Here is a 19,416-nt window from a genome sequence, read left to right as displayed (position 1 = left end):
ATCTCCTCCTCCTTCAAAATACTGTGTTTTGCATCTCACTCCTCGGGGGCAGGCTGTGTGCACGTGTTTGTGCATGCTTGTGATTCTTCTCTGGATTTCTTGGAAAGGCTCCTTCACATTTCCTAGATGTGGCAAAGTTTCCTACTGCCCTTTATGGCTGTAAGAACACAGACCCTTCAGGCCGCAGGCAGAGAGAGCTTCATCTGTGTCCCAGTGGCTGCATGGGTCCCAATAGCATGTCCCCACTGTCTGTAGCTGCACAGCCATGTTTGTAGAGAGGTGCATGTGCACATGCAGAGTGGGTACTGATAACACTGGTACCTCCAGAGTGGTAGTGAACCCCGCAGGGAACTCAGATGTCCTGTATAAGTTACATTGTCTCAGAGAAGCTCTGTGTCTGAATCTCAGTTTTTTCTTCCCTAAAGTGGGAGTGAAGGATTGGGTGTCTAGGATGGTTGTGTGCAGGGTAGAAGCAAATAGTGCCCAGGTGCAGGCTCCATATGGAAGCAACTGACATGGCTTCTTTTCATTAAGGTGGGGGGAGGGGAATCAGGGCTGCCTCCTGGAAAATGGTGGTTGTCACTCATCTCAGTTACCAGCTGTGTTGTATGGGGCATGAGTAGTAGTGAATCCCATTTATAGAGGTGAAGTGCTGTGCAGTGGGAGTGGTTCTGGGTCTAGTGGGGTACATGGGTTAGCCAGGCTGGTGATGGCTAACTCCACCTCTCTTGTGCCCATGCAGTTCTGTGGGGCCATCGTGCTCATCTTCTTCCTGGAACTGGCTGTGGCTGTGCTGGCCTTTCTGTTCCAGGACTGGGTGAGGGACCGGTTCCGGGAATTCTTCGAGAGCAACATCAGATCCTATCGGGACGACATTGACCTGCAGAACCTCATTGACTCCCTTCAGAAAGCCGTAAGCTCTGCCCAACAGGCCTCCTACTAGATCATGCCCTTTCCCACCTCTGGTCACTCTGGGGTGCCCTGCAGCTGAGATTGGAGCGAGGTCTTCCCTCCTGAGAGTGGCTCCTCTACCACAGCATGGCGGGGAGGTATGGAGCATTCCCTCTACCTCTGGTCAGCTCAGCCACAGTCTTCCCCAGGATCTTGGGCCCTGGGGATATAGAGGGGATATAGAGGAGAGAGCTCCTCCCCTAGGCTTGTGACTCACAGCAAGAGCTATTCCTGTCCCCTTCCTCTCTGGGACCTTTCCTCCTTCCTGTTTGAGAAGAGCAAACTGCCTTCTTGGAGGAAGCCATCTCAGATGGAAGGATGTGACCTCTCAGAAGCTTTCCCCAGGGGGTTGAATGAGCAGGCTCTGTCCCTCAGCCTTCCTGCCCTTTCCCTTTGCCTGCAGCTACACCTGGAAGCATGGATCACTGGCTGCTCCAGCCCCTGGGATGAACTCACTGCCTGCCACAGTGGCCTGTTTGATCTTCCTCTTCCAGAAGCTCAGCTTCCAAAATGTCTTTTCTATCAAACACTTGGTTCCAACGAGAAACCAGAAAGCACTAAAAATAACTGACCCATTGTTACTAACCAAAACTTGTTTACCCTGTTGCATGTAGTCTGGAGTCCAGCAAAACCTATTTACATGACCAGAGAGGCTCCCGTGCCTTGTTACTGACTTGGGAGAATCCTGTGGTATAGCCTCCTGTGGGTGGCCATGCTGCCCTTTCTCTGTTCCATTTCTTTCTTTAGTGCTCATTGTTATGCCCAGATGTGACCCCAAAGATAACCACCAGAGACCTTAGGTACAGAATGCAATAGCATGGTTTATTTCTGTTTGTTTACAAGCCGCGGGCAGGGAAGCTCGATCCAAAGCACTCACTCGTAGTCGTGAGGCCAGGAGGAACTTGCTTTTTCTTTGTGTGGCTAGTTTTTTAAAGGCAAAATCCACAAGCCCTTCAGGGGGGTTGGGGGAGTTTTGCATGGGTGCAACTCGGATTGGTTTATTTTTATCTCTGTTCTCTTTTAATTGGGTGAGGGTATGTAACCTTTGAATTTACTGGTTGGTGGTTACAATTTATTACTTTGGGGGCAGTCCAGCACAAGTCCCAGGCTTTGTCCTTGAGCCACCATGGGCGCTGGCTGGCCAAGCACGTACTGCACATAACTCTAAGTTGGTGAGGGGCCCCAGACAGTAAACATCTGGCTGAACTTTGAGCAGTCTTTTGTTCATGGCCCTACCAGAAACTGCTTGCTCAAGTCTCAGGAAACTGAAATTGAGGCCTGATCTCTGAGAGAAGACTGAGCAGCCTGTTATGGCATCTGCTTGGTCCTTTCACTCATGTGGTGTGGTCTGCTGGTTTCTATCACTTTCCCCTGCTCTTTCCTGAGGGATGTTGTCTGCCTGCTGCTTCTCTGTCTCTGTCCCTGTTGAGGCAGGTGAGACAGAATCTTGTGTAGCCCAAGCTACCTTCAAGCTTACAAGCCTCAACCTCCTGATTATTGAAATTAGAGGAATGTTTGTGCTCTGTCATGCCCAGCTCCTTTTCTTGTAAACATAAAGAGGGATCCAGTAGTTCTATGGCTTGGATGAAGCCTTAGATGGCCATTAAGTCATTAAAGCGTCGTCTTTTATAGTGGAGGGGTGTGGAGGGGAAGATGGGATTTTCACTGGAAAAGTAGGATGTGAAGGAGGCAGAAATTCCTGTTGGCCTTTGTTTTGGCGGCTGTTACTAGGCCAGCCTCAAAGGTAAGTGTAGGAAGGAGACCTGCTGTGGGTGGGCCACTCCCATCACAGCATGTCCTAAGTGTGCTGGGGCTGCACCTTTGTAGGCTGATGAGGGCTTTTTGTCAGCTGCACCATGTAATGAGGAGTGGAGGGCGAGGGCGGAGGCTCCCCGTCAAGGCAGAAGTCTAGTTTTGCCGATGCTGTTTACGCTGTTTACCCTAGTCGTAAGTCACCCCGTCATAGATATTCAGCATCCGTTTTACACAGAAAGTCAAAAAGGGTAACCAGGGCCAGCATGACCATTTATCAGGGGGGAAGACCTGTTCACTAGATTAGGAGAGGGCTACATCAAAGTGCCTTTAAAGGGGGTGGGGTGGGGATGTAGCTTGGCTGAGCTCTGTCAAGGAGTGCCTGGAACTTAGCATGCTGTGACCTAGACAGAGGAGATGGCATGGCTGCTGTTTCCTTCTTAAAGGGTTACCATTTGTTGGTGTTATTCAGCATCTTCACGGGCCGTGGTGTCTCTGTGTGGTAGATGGGAACATGCTTATCTCTGTCATCCAGAGACACCTTGTGTTGGGTGAGTGACCCTGGCCCTCCTCATGTGGTTCTTGGCTTTTGTGGTTTCAGAATCAGTGCTGTGGGGCCTATGGCCCTGAAGACTGGGACCTCAACGTCTACTTCAACTGTAGTGGCGCCAGCTACAGCCGAGAGAAATGTGGAGTACCCTTTTCTTGCTGTGTGCCAGATCCTGCGGTGAGTGTATGTCCCTTCTGCAGCCCAGCAGCTCCTGCCTTTTCCAGAGCCTTCCAGGCTGCTGCTTTCCAACACACTAATGGAGTGTGGTGCGTTCCCTCCGGCTCCCTCCACCCCCGCCTCCAGTCCTTGCAACTCTGAAATCCTGGGCACACATTCTGGGAAATTCTCAGTGGTGCACCTTGACTCTGTGTTGGATAAAGAAGGAGCAAAGCTCATTCTTCCTCAAGTGGTGCCCCCTGGTGGTACTGTGAAGGTGGTGTGGTCTGGGCTGCCCCCTCTTGTGCCCAGAAGCTCTCGGTGATTGTAAGATGACACATCTCATGTGGAGGACAGCAGCTCCATGGTTAATTATTTTCTAGCCTCTTCTTCACCTGCTTCTATTCTTAGATTAGGCCTAAGTCCTCAGGGTTCTGGAAATTGAGCACTTTGGGTAACCTGTGAAGAAAGACTGTTATGTTTTGCTTGAGTAGAGATCGGCCCTGCACAAGCTTCTGCACAGCCCTGTGATGCCTAGCCACAGCCTCTGAGAAGCAAGCCTTCACTCTGTTATTACCTGGGCAGGATCCTTGGTGTGGGAGAGGCCTATTTGCTGAGGTTGCACAGTGGCGTCTGAGGTGTCCAGGGATGTTGGAAATACACCAGTGTAGCAAGTGTTGGTGCTGTGAGTGTAGCGAGTGTTAATAGTACCTACTGGCACAAAGGCTGACCAGCTGTGGCCCAAGGCCGAAATTTGACTGGTTGCTTTGTATGATCTGTGAGCCCACTAAGATGCGTTTATTTACTTTTCAGTGGTTGTTGAAGTCAGTTTTCCATCACTGTTTCCAACCCTCTGAGGAAAAGTTTGTGGGCCCCAGTGGTAGAGAGCATACTTATTATGCAAGAGACCCTAAATTTAATCCCTGGATTTAAGGAGAAAGAGTTATGCTTGTTCACAGTGTTGGAAGCGGTCTTGATGCTGTCAGGTCTGTGGTACCTGGTGGAGATGGCAAGGAGCCCATGGCAGAAGAGTCTACATAGCTAAAGAACAAAGCAGAACCCCACTGTGCCCTTCCAGGACACATTTCTGGAGACCTAAGGGCTTCCCCCCAGGCTCCATCTCCTCAAGTCTCTACCACCTTCCAATAGCAGCATCCTGGGGACCAAGCCTTTGGAGGATATTCTGCATCTAACTTCAAACATGATTGAAGAAAAAAAAAGTATAATACTTTGTGATGTATAAGAATTTGTATGACATTCAGATCCCAATGTCCTTGGTTTCCTGAAAATAGAGCCAAGCTTGACTGTTTATGTGCTGTCCAGGTCTGTGCTCTTGCTGATGAGGCAGAGCGAGTCCTGCTTTTGCAGCCTGTGTCTACGAAATTTATTGCTGAATCACCACAGAAGCAGCTCACTGACCCCTGGGCTAGCCTGGAAGGGGAGCTGGCAGTTGACTGCAGGGTGTGAGCTGTGATGCAATCTCCACAGGTGTTTCCTGGTGCTGGGTTGTGATTTTTCTAGTGTTTCCTACCTGGGTTTTTGACAGGACAAGAGTAACTTAAGTTTTCTGTTTTTCTTACAGCAAAAAGTTGTGAACACACAGTGTGGCTATGATGTCAGGATTCAGGTAAGAATACCAACACAAAGCTTCGCCGGGTTCTGGGGAACTCTTTCTCAGGTTTTAGCCTTGTGCTCTAACCTCCTGCTTTAGCAAAAGTTCAGATTGGAGTAGGGAAACAGCAGGATTCACTTAGAAGGTCACAGCTAAGCCTGAAGTGAGCTGAGTCTGCATATGCATGTGCACAAACGCGCGCGCGAGACACACACACACACACACACACACACACACACACACACACACACACACACACAGATTTGAAGCCCCGTGACTCTAAAGCCCTTCTATCACTAAACCTATCACTGCATTAGAAATAGTGTGAATTGGAAGCAGAGGCTGTGTAACCATTTTCTGTTGTGCAGGAATTGAGGATAAAGCTTTCGGGGTGTGTGACTTGCTCCAGCTTCCACCTGGAGGCAGTTGCAAGAGGGAGATGCCTGGACTAGGGTGGAGCTCAGAATCCAGAGCTTCTTTCAGACCACAGTGAGTGAGGGCTTGGGTGTGAGAAGATAGCCAGAAGGCATACCACTCCCTCACTGCAGTCGGTTTTCTAGGTTTTGGTGATGTGGATGGCTGCTGTTGTGAAACTGAGGGGTGTCTGGAAATGTAGAAATCCCCCTTCTAAGCCATGGACACTAGGACAGTTGATCTGCATCTTGGGAATCTTCCATTGACCTTAGTTTCACAGGAACAGGCTGATTGTTTTATCCCTCCAGAATTCACAAGCTGAAACCTAGTCCCCAGTGAAGGCAGAGGCCTCATGATTGAGATTACTGACTTTATTAAAATGCCTAGTCTGGCCTGGAGAGATGGCTTAGAGATAAAGAACACTGTTATTCTTTCAGAGGACCCAGGCTTGGTTCCTAGCACACACATCGTGCTCACAACCATCTGTAACTCCAGTTCCAGAGGATAGATGCTGTTTTCTGGCCTCTGCAGGCACTGTATACACAGGATGCGAAGACGTAAATGCAACCAGAATACTTACACAGTAAAATAAACATGAACAGATAAATCTTTAAAAAAGAGCCTTTCATCTCTTCCAGCATGTGAGAATTCAGTGGGAAGACACTGTTTAAGCAGAAAGCAGCACCAGACACTGAATCTCAAGGCTCTACAGTGGTGACGAAGAGTTACTGTCGCTTTAGGCCACTTTGGTGCTTTCTTTAGTGTCCCAGACAGATAAAGCTAGAGAGGGGCATCTATGGACCCAGCTTTCCCCAGAATCTCATCACCACTTGGGGCAATCAAAACAAAATGTAAAGACAGGGAGGCTCAAATGCTGACATTTATTTTCTCATGAATCTGGAGCTCAGAAGTCTGAGATCAAGCTGTCAGCTGAGTTGACTCCTGCGGCTGCTTGGGAAGGATCTGTTCCAGGCTTGTCTTCTGGGCCTGTACACCATCTCCCCTCTTCACATACAGTCACAGTCTAAGGTTTCCTGGGGGGAGCAATGAAGGATCTGTTCCAGGCTTGTCTTCTGGGCCTGTACACCATCTCCCCTCTTCACATACAGTCACAGTCTGAGGTTTCCTGGGGGAAAGCAATGAAGGCCATAATGCCCCTGACATGAGTTGATGTTTAATCTGTATTGACATGGAGGGAGTTGATGGGGAAGAAACAGGCTGATTGCCACTTATGAGGTAGTAAGAGTGGGGTGTGTGCTGTTACAGGGTCCCCACCGGACCTGATTTCCAGGAGAACTGGTAGAAGGGGAGCTGGCTGACTCTGTCTCCTGGAGCCAAGCTTACTAGTGGGAGATAACCTAAAGAGACACTGTCCTTTTTTTTGCCAACTTTTTTGACTGAGAATGCTTGGAATCCCCTCTCCTCATCTGTACCTTGAAAGACATGTATGTCCTAACTAGATGTAAGGACATAATAGCCAGAATTCAAGGCTAAGCCAGGACTTGACCCCAGACCCGTCTCTTTGGTCTGTAGTGCCCCTGTATGTCTCCACGTGTGGAGATGTAGAGTAAGTTCATCTTTGGCTCTTTTCAGAGGAACTAACTCATTTAGTTAGCTAGATGATAGGATAGCAGCTTGCCCTGGGAGAGGCCTAGACTGAATCTGGAGTATTTCTCATGCAGGGTTTCTCTTGTGGTCTTTATTCAGCCCCTCAAGACCATCATCCACATGCTGTGCTTTGCCCTGCCCCATACAGAACCAGGTTCTCTGGGGACAGGGCAGGGATTGTGAGTGCTCAGGCTGAGGCCACTGTGCTGTTTTTTTGCAGCTGAAGAGCAAGTGGGACGAGTTCATCTTTACGAAAGGGTGCATCCAGGCTCTGGAAGGCTGGCTGCCCAGGAACATCTACATTGTGGCTGGTGTCTTCATTGCCATCTCACTGCTGCAGGTATGCTCCAGAATTCAAGCACCGGGCCCTTCACACATGGTCTGCTGTGAAGGAATCTGGCCTAGGAAATAGTGTCCAAGGCTAGGTGCATGTATATGTATAGCATGGCGGTACCTGTACATATATATTGGAGGGTAGACCCAGGATGGGCTGTGGCTCCTCTGTCCCCACAGTCTGCTACCTGAAGGGAGACCTTCTTTAGGACACACAGATGGGACAGCTGTGGCCCTTTCTGGAGGCCCCAGTAGGCTTCATATGGATGGTGTTGCCTGTGTGGTGGTCAGGGTAATTGCAGTGCATGGCCAGTAATTGTCGCCTCTTTGGGATCTTTCCTTTCTGGTAGCAGGATTTAAGGAGATGTCAGGAGCTCTAGTGTGGGAGGTGACTCTTCCTATTAGCTGGGGCAATTATCTCAGAACTTCCTTGTCTCTGTTCCCTGGCTGGGTTTCCTGGAGTCTTCCCCTCACCACAGAGGCCCCTGTGGCTTACTGCCTTTTGCAGCTTAAAGCTGTGCCTATTCATTTGAACTAAATTTCTCATGTGAACAGACATTGGTAGCCCAGGGGTGAATGGGTTGGCTGGTGCCCACAGGAAAACCTAGAAAAAGTCAAGAATCCAGTTCTTTAGGGGTGTCAGTTTTCGTAGTGCCCATGAGTAAGAGGCACTGGCAGCCTTTGAGCAGCTTGTGGGACAGTGGAGGCTGTGTTGGCGTGGGGAACACGTGTCAGGCGGCTCTGCCTTGAGGAGGTGACTGGGGTGGACCTGGCTGCAATCACACCACATCTCTTTATTCTTCACTGTGTATGTCCAGTGACTGCAGAAGACCACTAGAGAGAAGCTTGTGGAAAAGCAAAGAAACGTTTGTGAAGTGGGCAGAAAGAGAACTTCAGAGAAACTGACTTCACTTATGAAGCATAGAACTTAAAAGGGGGAAAAATCGAGCACATCTCCAAATGTGTGTTTGTCTGTTTAGGTAGAAAATCCTCACCCTTCCTTCACAACATTCCTGTCTGCTAAGATCAGGATGTGTCTGCAGACATCAGGGTCATGGCTGTGAGATTATTCTCTTGGGAATCAGGGTGACGGGGTGGCTGGTTCTCAACAGTTGGTGCTATTTTTCAGTTTGACCTAGAGCTCAGATATGTGGGTCCTGTCTATGGTGTGTGGCATGTTCACTCCCTGGAGGCAGGCTGAGCATCTGTTCTGGTCTGTGGCTCCTGGTCTGACCTCTTCCATGCTTGAGAGATACAGCAGCCTACCCTGGGCTCATTTTCCATGGGGCAGGTTAGGCTTTGTAACTTGCCCACACTCTGCTCTCACCTCACCCTTGACCTGATAGGGTAGGTGAGGGACTGATAGGGTAGGTGAGGGACTGATAGGGTAGGTGAGGGACTGAGTCCGTGCAGGCAGTCTCCACCAGTTCCGCTGCTCCCTGCCCCTGTTTTAGGCCGCTGATCTTTGGTTTTGGTTTCAGATCTTCGGCATCTTCCTGGCGAGGACCCTGATCTCAGACATCGAGGCAGTGAAGGCAGGTCATCACTTCTGAGAAGCAGCGGCAGCAAGTGGAGCTGAGCCACACATGGAAGTGAAGCCACCCACAGCCAGACCCCAGTCTTCGGCATCAGTGTGACGTGACCTCTCTGTTTCTTCTTGCTGGTGCTGAAGACGAAGGCCCCTTCTCATCTGCCCACACTTGACATGGCATCTTTGAAGGGGTTTGCCCAGAGACAGAGAATGTGTCTTCATGTGGAGTAGTAACTCTGAGGACAGATGGCTCCCATGGCTGCAAGGAGGGCTTGATGGCCCTCTTGGAGCCCAAGAGCGTCTGCAGGCCCCTACCCACTCAGTAAGGCTTAGGTACATACATGCTCAACTGTTATCTTCTGTGGGTGGAACATTTGTGTTGGACCAGCAGGTTGAGGACAACTTCTGGCTCCATTGGATCAAGAAGCATGGGGGAGGAGTAAGTGTTCCAGTGGGTTCCTGAGTGCCAGCAGGGTTCATGGTGGTGCCAACATGCCACGGGTTTGCAGGGTCCTCAGCCATGGCCACATGAAGTAAGCCTGAGCCAGCCATAACCGGTCCCAGGGAAGCACCTTGCCACTGCCTTCCAAGCCTACACTGCTCTCCCAGGGTAGATCAGCCTTGTGTCTCCATAGCATTAAGCCCTGCTGAGAGCCCGCTCTCCTGTTCTTAAAGCGTGTAAATAGTTTATTTATAGGGGTAAGAGTGTTTCTTCACCATGGCTTCATTGCCTCTTCTCTCCAGCAGTCTTTTCTCAGCAGCCTTACCCAGTGTCTGGGACCAAGCTGCCCTTTTCAGTTCCCTGAATGTCTGAGAACTAGCTGTGACAGCCTCTCCCTCTAGTCCACATTCCCTCCACGCACCCCTGCTTGGCTTCACTGTCTTCTGGTCTCGGTGCTACTGAAACTGCCACCAGAACTTGAATCCTGATTGACCCTTTCTCCCCACTGCCCTCCAGGGAGCCCAAGTTCCTGATTGCTAGCTGGAAACTGGGTTCCTCTCATGACCACATACAGCTAGTGGCCCAAAGTGTGCTGTCCCTGGAGGGCAACACTCTGCAGCCAGGCCCTTGCGAGCCACAGACACCAGGTGCTGTGTGAAGCTCAGCACAACGTCGTCTTCTCACATCCATGGTGACTCCTCCACCCAGATGCCATTCTTCTGCTGTTGTCTCCACTGTCAGTGCTGTCTGGGGCTGCTCTTGAAAATGATGTGTGTCTCAAGTACTGGATGCTCCTGAGGCATGCTTGGTGTCTGTCCACCTTGGCCTGGGCTCCTCTAATGCTTCTCTGTAGCTTGTATGTGTCCTCACCGTTCAGGGGTTGAGTGCCTACCTTCAGTGACTTGCCGAGGTGTACATTCTAGTGTGGTGTATACTGGTGATACTGGTGGGTGTGTGTTCATGATGATGACGATGTTATAGTTTTCTAAATAATTCTCTATAGACTAGAGGAAGAATGCTTGTGTTTTTAGGAAGTGTGATGCTTCACTTTGACCTGCCAAACTCTTTTATGGAATATATCTTTATATTAATGCTGTTGTTTGGGTCATTTTTTGTTTGGAATCATGATTTAAAAAAAAAAAAACCAAAAACCTCTTTAAGCATTTTGGTGATAAATTGAGCCACTGAGCTGACCCGAGGCATCAGGTGTGACTGGGTGATATAGGAACCCAGTGGTTAAGGCACATCCTGACAGATTGCGGGTATCCTTCATGTGCACCCTGCAGCTGAAACTGGGTGGCTCATGCTTTGCCACCCTCAGATAGAAGCATGAACTGGAACAACTTCCTTTCCAAGTTCTCAAAGCAGCACTCTTCTCAGTTATCTCGATCCAGCTCTGGGAATATGCCCATTCAGGCCAGAGTGCTCAGAGACCATGGGTCCAGACAGGACACTGCTGCGTGAGCTGGTGGATGTTTTTCTGTGCTGGGAAGTGCAGGGTCAGACACTTCCTTCTCTGAGAGAGACACTTTGGAGGCTACTGAGGCAGCACGTGGGCTGCTATCCTTGGAGGGCTCCTCAGCAGAGGGAGCCACTTGATGGCTTCCTGGCCCATAACTTCAGAGGTGCAGGAACTGGTTGAAATCCCTCTACTCTGACAGGTGAGGGGGTAGAGAATGTATATGCCCATGGGTGGGCCCTTGTTCCATCCAGCATGGATGTGTCCTTAAAGACCATGGGTACCACATTGTCAGCCTTGAACTGTGGGAATACCCTACCTTCCATCATGATCTTAGTTGAGATGCTTGCGTTGATTATGTCCAGAAGGATGCGGTTCAGCCTTTTGAAGTGACCTTATATAGTGTCTGTACTTCATCCTCGACACATAAAAGGGCTGTCCCTTTGGTCGCTTTTGGTGTCTCCAATGATCCTCTGAAAAATGTCAGGTGAGCATTGTAGAACTGGGGCTAGGGGCAGGAACGATGACTTAACAATTAAGAGCATTTGTTGCTCTTCTAGAAGACCCAGGTTTGGTTCCCAGTACCCATGTGGTAGGACACTAGGCACACATGTGGTACACATACGTACAGGCAGACAAACATACTATAACATAAATAAATAAATATATAAATATATAAATATATAAATAAGACAAAACTCTGGGGCTAAGGCGTAACTGTGGAAAAAAGAGTTAAAGAATGCTCTTAAGCAGATGTTGTTCTGGGGTTTTGGGACCCTTACCAGTGTTGAGGGATGCTTTATTTGGAGTGACAGGATACAAGTACTCCTGCAAAGCTCAGAGACAGATATTTCTTCACTTGGCTTTTTTCTGTATTTTGTACCTCCTATCCCAGCAGGGGCTTCAAAAACATAGCTTAATAACTACCAAATTAAATTATCACCTTAGACCATCATTTTTGTCACCTCAAACTTTTAAATTTCATTTTCTAAAGTATAAGTAAAAGCTGTGTAAATAGAGTGTAAAGTGAAATGTATGTTTTCTGTTGCTCAAAGTCAGCCACTCTTAAGGATCTTTCCAGAAAATGTCTTTGGATCTTCATCCAAACAAGGGTCTTTTTTTTTTTTTTCAACTTTCTGTAGTTCTTTTTACTTAATGTATTGATGTGTGATACATTCACTTGGTCAAGCTCTCCACTGTATGAAATGCCACAAACGAGTGGATGTTGCTCCTTAGGATATTATATTTACGGTCCCAGGTAACAGAAAACCCCATTCAACCAACCTGAACAATGAGCGGAGGGTTTTGGCTCCTGAAACTGGAAAGTCCAGAGGTAGAGTGAGTTTCAGGGTTGATGTGATCCAAGTGTCTCAGTGATGTCAGCAGGATCTGGTTTCCTTTTCTCTGTCTGCCACAGTGTCTCCATTGTTGGAGCCTGAGGCAGGGACCCCTCCACTTGAGACAGCCTCTAGCCTCCATGATGGGGCACCGTGGTGGTGAAGTCAAGGAGGGAAGGTCATCCTCTCCCCATGACTGCTCATTCAACCACATGTTAGGAAGTAAACGTGTATATTAAAAGAAACAATTGCAGAATGGCTGGGGAGATGATTCTGTGAGTAGAGGGGCTTTTTTGGTATGTGTTGAGGACCTGCATTTGCATGAATGTCTGTAATCCCACTGCCCCTACTGGACATGTGTGGTATAGACAGGAAAATCCCAGGAAGCTTGTGAGCCAACTAGTCTGGCCTGTTCAGTAGAAGAACAACAGAGTGCCCCTGTCTCTCAAGAGGAAGTCAAGGACCAACACCAGGGGTTGTCCTCTGACTTCCATATATGTGATGTGCCATACCCACATTCACAGTCACACACAGGAATGTGTCCACGTTGTACCTAGATATTCACACATCATGCACAAAGGGAAAAAAACTGCGGTACTTGTTATTCAAATAACTTAATAGAATTAAACAATATTTTTAAGGGAATTCTTCAGGAAGATGTGCACATGTTAGTGGGTTCTATTGGCTGGCTGTGCCAGGCCAGATCACTCCTTATTGCTGGTGTGTACATGAATGCCTCCAGCTGCCACATTCCTTTTTTTGTAAAATGGGGATGGTAGTTCCTTCTGTTGTGGTGTTTCAAGGATTAAGTGAGATGAGGTGGGTGGAGGGTTTAACATTTAACATAGTGATGTTTATCTGAAGCTACATTTCCACCAGCTGAGCTGCCCATGATGAATGTCACACAGCTTGAGTTCTGAGGTAAGCTGAAATGGAGAGGTCACATCTCTGTCACCTAGGAATGACTTTGAGGTTTTCTGGGAACCTCAGTGGGACTTTGGAGCTCAAGGTCTGCTGTCTGTGCTATAAGGATAGTGTGGGGGGCACTGGTTCTTACAGGGGTGTGGATCCTGCCAGAAAGCTGCACAAATAAAAGAGTTGCTCCTGGATCCCCAGAACCCTACCAGCGGCGGTGCTTTGGAGCTGAGGATGAACAAGAAGGTGGTAAGGACATGCTTTCCCACTGGAGGTGAGGAACACTGGTCTCCTCTTGGGAACCCCAGCACTTCCACTGTACAGGAACTTAGAGTGAGCAGAAGAAAGAGCTGGAATGTTGGTGTGGAGCCTAGTGCAAGCTGATGTGTTTTGAACACTGGGTCATCATGTTTGCGTGGTTGAGAGACCCCATCTGATCCCCCTCCTGGTAGGGAGGACAGGCCCTGGGAAGTGCTGGGGTTCCAAGGAGAAGACCATGTGCTCCTCACCTCCAGTGGGAAAGCATGTCCTTACCAACTTCCATGAATAACCAGGCTCACTGAAACCAGGAAGTGGGTTGCTGTGTGCTTTCCTGGGTGCCAAGAAAATCTGGTGAAAGTATAAGGGAAAACTTAGAGTCAGGAAAAGTCAGGTCATATGTACCAGTTGTGATTCGGCTTTTCTAGAAGGAATGTGAAGTCTTCTCACGTGTCATTCCACCTCAGCTTCGTTGCTGGGCCTGCATCCTCCTCCTCACCCTCCATGCCCAGCCACTTTATCCTGTGCTCTTGTGAAGAAGCCTGGGTTATATGTTTCTATATGCCCTAAACAGTCACCACCTCTCAGCAAGAGGAACCATTGTAATGTTACCTCCATTTAGATTGATTTTGTTACAATCAGCACAGCTGGGGGCCCTATGGAAAGCATTGGAATGGCCTCTTAGAGGGACTGAGCACCCTGAAGATATGAAGAGGCATGGACACCTGCCTAAGGCCATGTGAATTGACAGGTGTGGGTTTACATTTCATGGACTGAGGTGAGTCTTTTAGAGGCAATGGTCCTTCCCATGCTAAGGACAGTATTTTTTTTAAGGATTCAGAAATATAGATAAGCACATGTAAAGATTTTTTTTTTAATTTTAGTTCATTCATGGACAGAGGTGGAAAGGTTAACAACCAATTCAAAGGCGAAACAATGAAGCATCAGTCATTATGGAGTAAAGCAATACCAAAATGGATTTTCAGTAGGAAAGTAATCTACTGAATCCCATTTGGATGTATTATATGCACATCTATCTACAAGAATAAGTCTGCAGTAACTCTACAGCATAGTTGTAAAATACTTCAAAGATAGTTAAAGTTTAGAGACTCAAAGAGCTGTTAGGGTGTGTCCTTAATGATAGGTTTTCATTGGTGACAGCCAGAATATTTTGCTTATTCCAAATGTCTTTGTAACTAACCATCTGGCAGAGCTCACTTTTAAATAGGAACCAGGCAGGTTATCCAAAGGAGCTGTTGATTCTTAGTAAAAGTGAACCCTGATGATTAGTGTCCCCCAGGCATCCCAGGTAAAGGTTAATTATTATACAAGGTGTTCAGGTGCCAGTGGTTCTGTGTATGTGGATAGCTCAGGCCATGAATGACACTTGGTGCCTGGATGTCTGCAGACACCTCAGCTGCTGCATCCCAAGCTACTGAACTCATCTCTCCCAACCAAACCCTACCTTCACATGTGTCCCCATCCCATCCATCCATAAGTGGCCAAATCCAGGGGTGAGGTTTATGTTATGTTGACTCGGAGAAAGAAGTGGTTCTCGTCAAGCCACCTGGTCTGAAAGTTACCTCCAGAGATGCTAATGCTTCTCTCTGATGCCCATCAGGACACTCAAACATCTTTCGCCTGGCCCTTTGCACTCTTCCTGATGATGATTCTTCAGGATTCATTGCACTTCCCATGTTGTAGTCACTTTTTGAACACAGCTGCATTTTGAGGTGTGTTTACCTCCTTTCTCTGTAGATGACAAAAATTCCTGGCAGCTGTGGACACATGAGGACTTGGGTAGCACAGAATAGAACCTGTGGTGACTGTTCTAACAATCTGGGATATGGGAGTTCCCAGACCCTGGCTGGTGACTCCTCTTCCTTCCCTCCAACGTAATTAATAAAACCAACAAAGACACATATTGAATATGCTTTTATTAATTCCTTGATAATTCATACAATGTGTTTTGAGCATATCCATCCCCATTCCTCCTAATTCCTCCTAAATCTCCTCCCCACTTCTTTTAAACCCACCAGGTCAATTTGTGCTGCTCATATTCTCATGAGTTGGGGGCTACCTAGAGGCTGAGACCCTCAAAGAAAGCTGACTCTGGAGGGAAGACGCCATTAGCTGCCAATAGTGCTTCAGTGAGGGGTGGTGCTGTGAATCCCTCCCACCATGCTAGAGTGTGGACTGGCTTGATTTTGTGTTGGTCTTGCACAGGCAACCACAGCTGCCATGAGTTCATGAGTACAGTGGTCCAGTCATGTTCATAAGACACTGTTTCTCACTCTGATCCTTCCTGGTCCAGTCTTGTTTATAAGACACTGTTTCTCACTCTGATCCTTCCTATCCTCTGGCTCTCACAATCTTTCTGCCCCACTTCCATGATTGTTCTTGGGTTTTGAGGGAGCAGGTGGAAGAGGGCACTGACATGATTTTCTCCATTTTATGTAAGAGGAAGCAGATTTAGATTATGGAATTTGTGGATGTCATGAAGCTGGGAAATGTCACAACTGGCTTTACAGCCAAGATTTCCTCTACAAGGAACACTGACTCAGTGACTCAGCACAATCCATGATCAAAGGGCATCCATCAGCAGGGATTGGAGAGAGGTGTTGACAGAGCCTAGAGTAAATAAAGGTCAGAGAGTACCTTGTACTTGGTAAAGAGGGAGGAAGCACTGTAATTCTAAGACTGGGAATTAAGAATGGTTCTCACAGTGTGGTCCCCATACCAGTCGCTTCAATGTCGCTCTACAACTTGTAAAAACACAGATTCAGTGTCCACCGTGTTTGCAGAGTCAGATACTCTGGTGGAGCTCAGGTCTCGGGTGACTGAAATAGAAGTTTGGAAGCTGTCATAGGTGATTTGAATTAGAAGATTAACCACTAAACAAACACCTCCAAATTTTGCATGAATTTGAAGATGGTTTGTTTATTTCCTGCTGTTTTCACAGGTCCTAGTGGCTCTTTGAGGGCAGGCTTGTGAGTGCTGTGTTCCACTGTCTCTCAAGGACCTAGGCTCTTTCTGTTTCAAGGCTCCACCTCCTACATCTTTTGCTGGTTAGGAACAGAGTGTGGGCCAGAAAGGAGCTAGGCTCACCTTTCACCATTCAGAACTCAGTTTCCTTCAGGAATGGCAGAAGTCTGGCTGTGTGCACAAAAGTAAGAGCAAGAGGCAAACATTGGATGCAGGTGGTCTGTGTTCAACTCCTGTGGTTGAATGAAGTGAAGAAGTAGATTCCCCAAGTCCCTTTGTGGGGAACTTAAGGCCCAAGCTGTTGGGGTTTGTCCGTCTCATGTAGCCTCTGATCCAGCCTGGAGGCCATGAGTGGCTTCCTCACATGCTGGCCAGGGATGTGAGCTGTGTCCAGGCTGGGACAGATGGTTCATTGGCTGTGAGAGGCATAGCTCGACTGCAGTATAGGGGCCTGGAAAGACTATCCAGGTGAGAACAAGAGCTGGGGATGGGGTGAGGTAGGAGGGCACAGACAGGGTACCAAGTCATGACTCAGGGAGACCTAGGGTTTAGTACTGGATCTGCCATTCACCTCTGCTTCCTCAAATATAAACATGAGATAATTTTTAAAAGGAAAAAAAAAATCACAGGTAGGTTGAGGACATTAGTAGCTCTGTCCTGCTTGTATCCAGCAGGACCTAGATTATGGCTTCCTAACCTAGCCTGGAGGGTTAGGCTGACTGGAATTCCCAACCACTTTGAGGCAAAGTGTCGCTTCTGGCCAGGGTGACCTGGGTCTGGTGGGTCACCTGTGACTGTTCTATAGAGGAAAGAGCAGTAGGCAAGGCCAGAATACTGCTTGGTCTTTAGTGAGTACTAGACACCAGGAAGAGCCCTATGAAAGGCTGTCTCTAGTATTGTCTGCTGGCCTCAGAGGGCTGCTAAAGGGCCTCAGTTGAGGGAGAATGGGATGGACTAGTGCTTTCCCGATGAGCAGGATTGGGGCTGCAGGAGTGGGTTGTGGAGTGAGGATGCAGGTCAGTCGTGGCCATGTCTGTCAGACGTCAGGTAGAAAGGTGACAGCCAACTCAGTAATACCTCTACATCAAGGACCCAGGGCTTCCTACTCCATGAGCTGGGTGCAGCCACAAAGAATCACCTATGAGCAGGTGATGCGCCTCCTAGAGCGATCCTTTCACTGTACCTCTGGCTTCCCCCAGTGAGGGAAAGGAAGAGGACCTGAAGTACCACTTATCATCTAGCTAGTGTGTGTGACTGAGTTCAGGGACCTGGGAGGATTTCTTGTGGGAAACAACATCAGGAAAGGCCCAAGGTCCTCCTTTATGTCATTTCCTGCCCTTATCTTCAGTACCCGTGACAAGATAATTTGGTCTCCAATATTCAGCCTTGGTGGGGAGCTAGGGTCAGGACACATTGGTTGCCCAGGGCTAACTCCTGGTTCAACAGAAAATGCTTGACAGGCTTCCAGTGCTGGGAAGAATAGTGGGAAATAGGAATCCGGGGAGCCAGTGAGGGTCTTGATGTTGCCAAGGTGATCAATTGGCATCTCTGTCTCTGCAATGGACCAGACTCTGCCTAGTGAACACAGACCTTTGCCCTGTAAGAAAGGCTGAAGGCCATCAGCCACAGTAACTAGCAAAACCAAACAAAAACCAGCCAACTTTTCCTAATGTTCATAGATGAACCCGTATTGTTATCACCACCCTTCTAGCACACACAGGGCTTGCTGGGCAGAGAGAATTGGTCACCTCAGCCCTTGATTATTTTGATTCAGCATATCAAGGAGCCAGGCCCTCCATGGAGAATCAGAGGACCTGAACTCTCACAGTCACTGTGTGTGCCTGACTCACTGTAACCAGTTAATGAGAACAAAAATTACTTGACTGCTTACCTGTATACAGGTGAGGAAACTGTGGGCTCTGCAGCACATGCAAGTCTGATTGGCTGCAACTCAAGCTTTGGTGTTGGAACCATCAACTAACTCTCTCTCTCTCTCTCTCTCTCCCCCCCCTCCTCTCTCCTGTGAGTGTGTGTGTGTGTGTGTGTATGTGTGTGTGTGTGTGTGTGTGTGCTGCACACTACAAAATGTGTGTATGTGGTGGTCACAGGGCAACTTTTGAGAGCTGCCTCCTCCCACCATATGGGTCCTGGGATTGAACTCAAGTTGTCTGGGCTGGGGACGAATGCCTTTACCCAGTGAGCCACCCCCCCCCCCACACACACCCCCAACACATACCTTGTGTGTTTTAAGATACAGTGTTCCACTGGCCTGGAACTTACAAAGTAAGCTAGGCTGTCTGGTCAGTAAACCTCAGGGATCTGCTTGTTTCTGTCTCTCTAGAACTGGAATTAAAAATGTATGCCACCAAACCTCTTTTTTTTTTTTCTTCTTTTCTTTTAATAATGTGGATTCTGGGAGGTTGAACTCAAGTCCTCATGCTTACAAGGCAAACATTTTACTGACTTCCATCTCCCCAGGCCGATACTGGGTCTTGGTGATAGTGAATGTGGCATATTCCCAGGCCACCTTAAAGCATAGGTGGGTATCCTCTCATCAAAGATGTCTATGTTTCTTTGCTTCGCCACCCCCACAGGTTAAATTTGTTCCCAGTGTTTTGTGTTATATGTCTGGTTCCTATGCTGGGCAGGATTTGCTTTTCACATAGGATGTTCTAAGTATTTACTGCACATATACGCGGGGGCACTAATGATTTTCCTGCCCCCCCCCCACCATGGAGACAAGGTCTTTTATGTAACTTAGGCTTATCTAAAGCTTTGGCTCTCCACTTCAGCCTCCTGAGTGCTGGTATTATAGTCATGTGCCCTGTTTCCTGTCTTATGTTCCTTATTATTATTTTTAGTGGTAATGAGACAGAAATTACTATTGACTTTCACAGAGCTCTTGGACGATACAACTGAGATCCTCAGTGTGCTCTTACTCTTTAAGTGAGAATATGCTGGGGCAGGTGGATGGTATGTAAGGAGAACTCTATCACTAATCTTTCAGTAGCCACTGTCACAGGCTTGGCTGTGGCTAGAATGATGGAGTCCTCTGACCATCACTGCCTGCCAGGGACCATATGGTCAGGGATGACTGGGAAGCCAGGGCAAGT

At 48.1% G+C, this 19,416-nt stretch overlaps 1 protein-coding gene across 2 annotated transcripts in view; it reads left to right on the top strand.

The window, feature by feature from the left end:
• Tspan14 (tetraspanin 14) overlaps nt 1–10,440 on the top strand; it is a 57,579-nt gene extending 47,139 nt beyond the window's left edge. For both annotated transcript variants that reach the window (XM_052734011.1, XM_052734012.1), the window contains exons 5-9: nt 743–913; nt 3,305–3,430; nt 4,992–5,036; nt 7,264–7,383; nt 8,858–10,440. In XM_052734011.1, coding sequence (XP_052589971.1) covers nt 743–913; nt 3,305–3,430; nt 4,992–5,036; nt 7,264–7,383; nt 8,858–8,929 — 534 coding nt within the window. In that variant the 3' untranslated portion in view covers nt 8,930–10,440. The remainder of the gene's footprint in view (nt 1–742; nt 914–3,304; nt 3,431–4,991; nt 5,037–7,263; nt 7,384–8,857) is intronic.
• The last annotated feature ends 8,976 nt before the right edge of the window (nt 10,441–19,416 follow it).

This window comes from Peromyscus californicus, unplaced genomic scaffold, assembly GCF_007827085.1.
Source record: "Peromyscus californicus insignis strain IS unplaced genomic scaffold, ASM782708v3 Scaffold_12__1_contigs__length_115047231, whole genome shotgun sequence".
NCBI classification, from domain to species: Eukaryota; Metazoa; Chordata; class Mammalia; order Rodentia; family Cricetidae; genus Peromyscus; species Peromyscus californicus.
The sequence above is the reverse complement of the archived record's forward strand: the minus strand, read 5'-3'. Positions and strand labels throughout refer to the sequence as shown.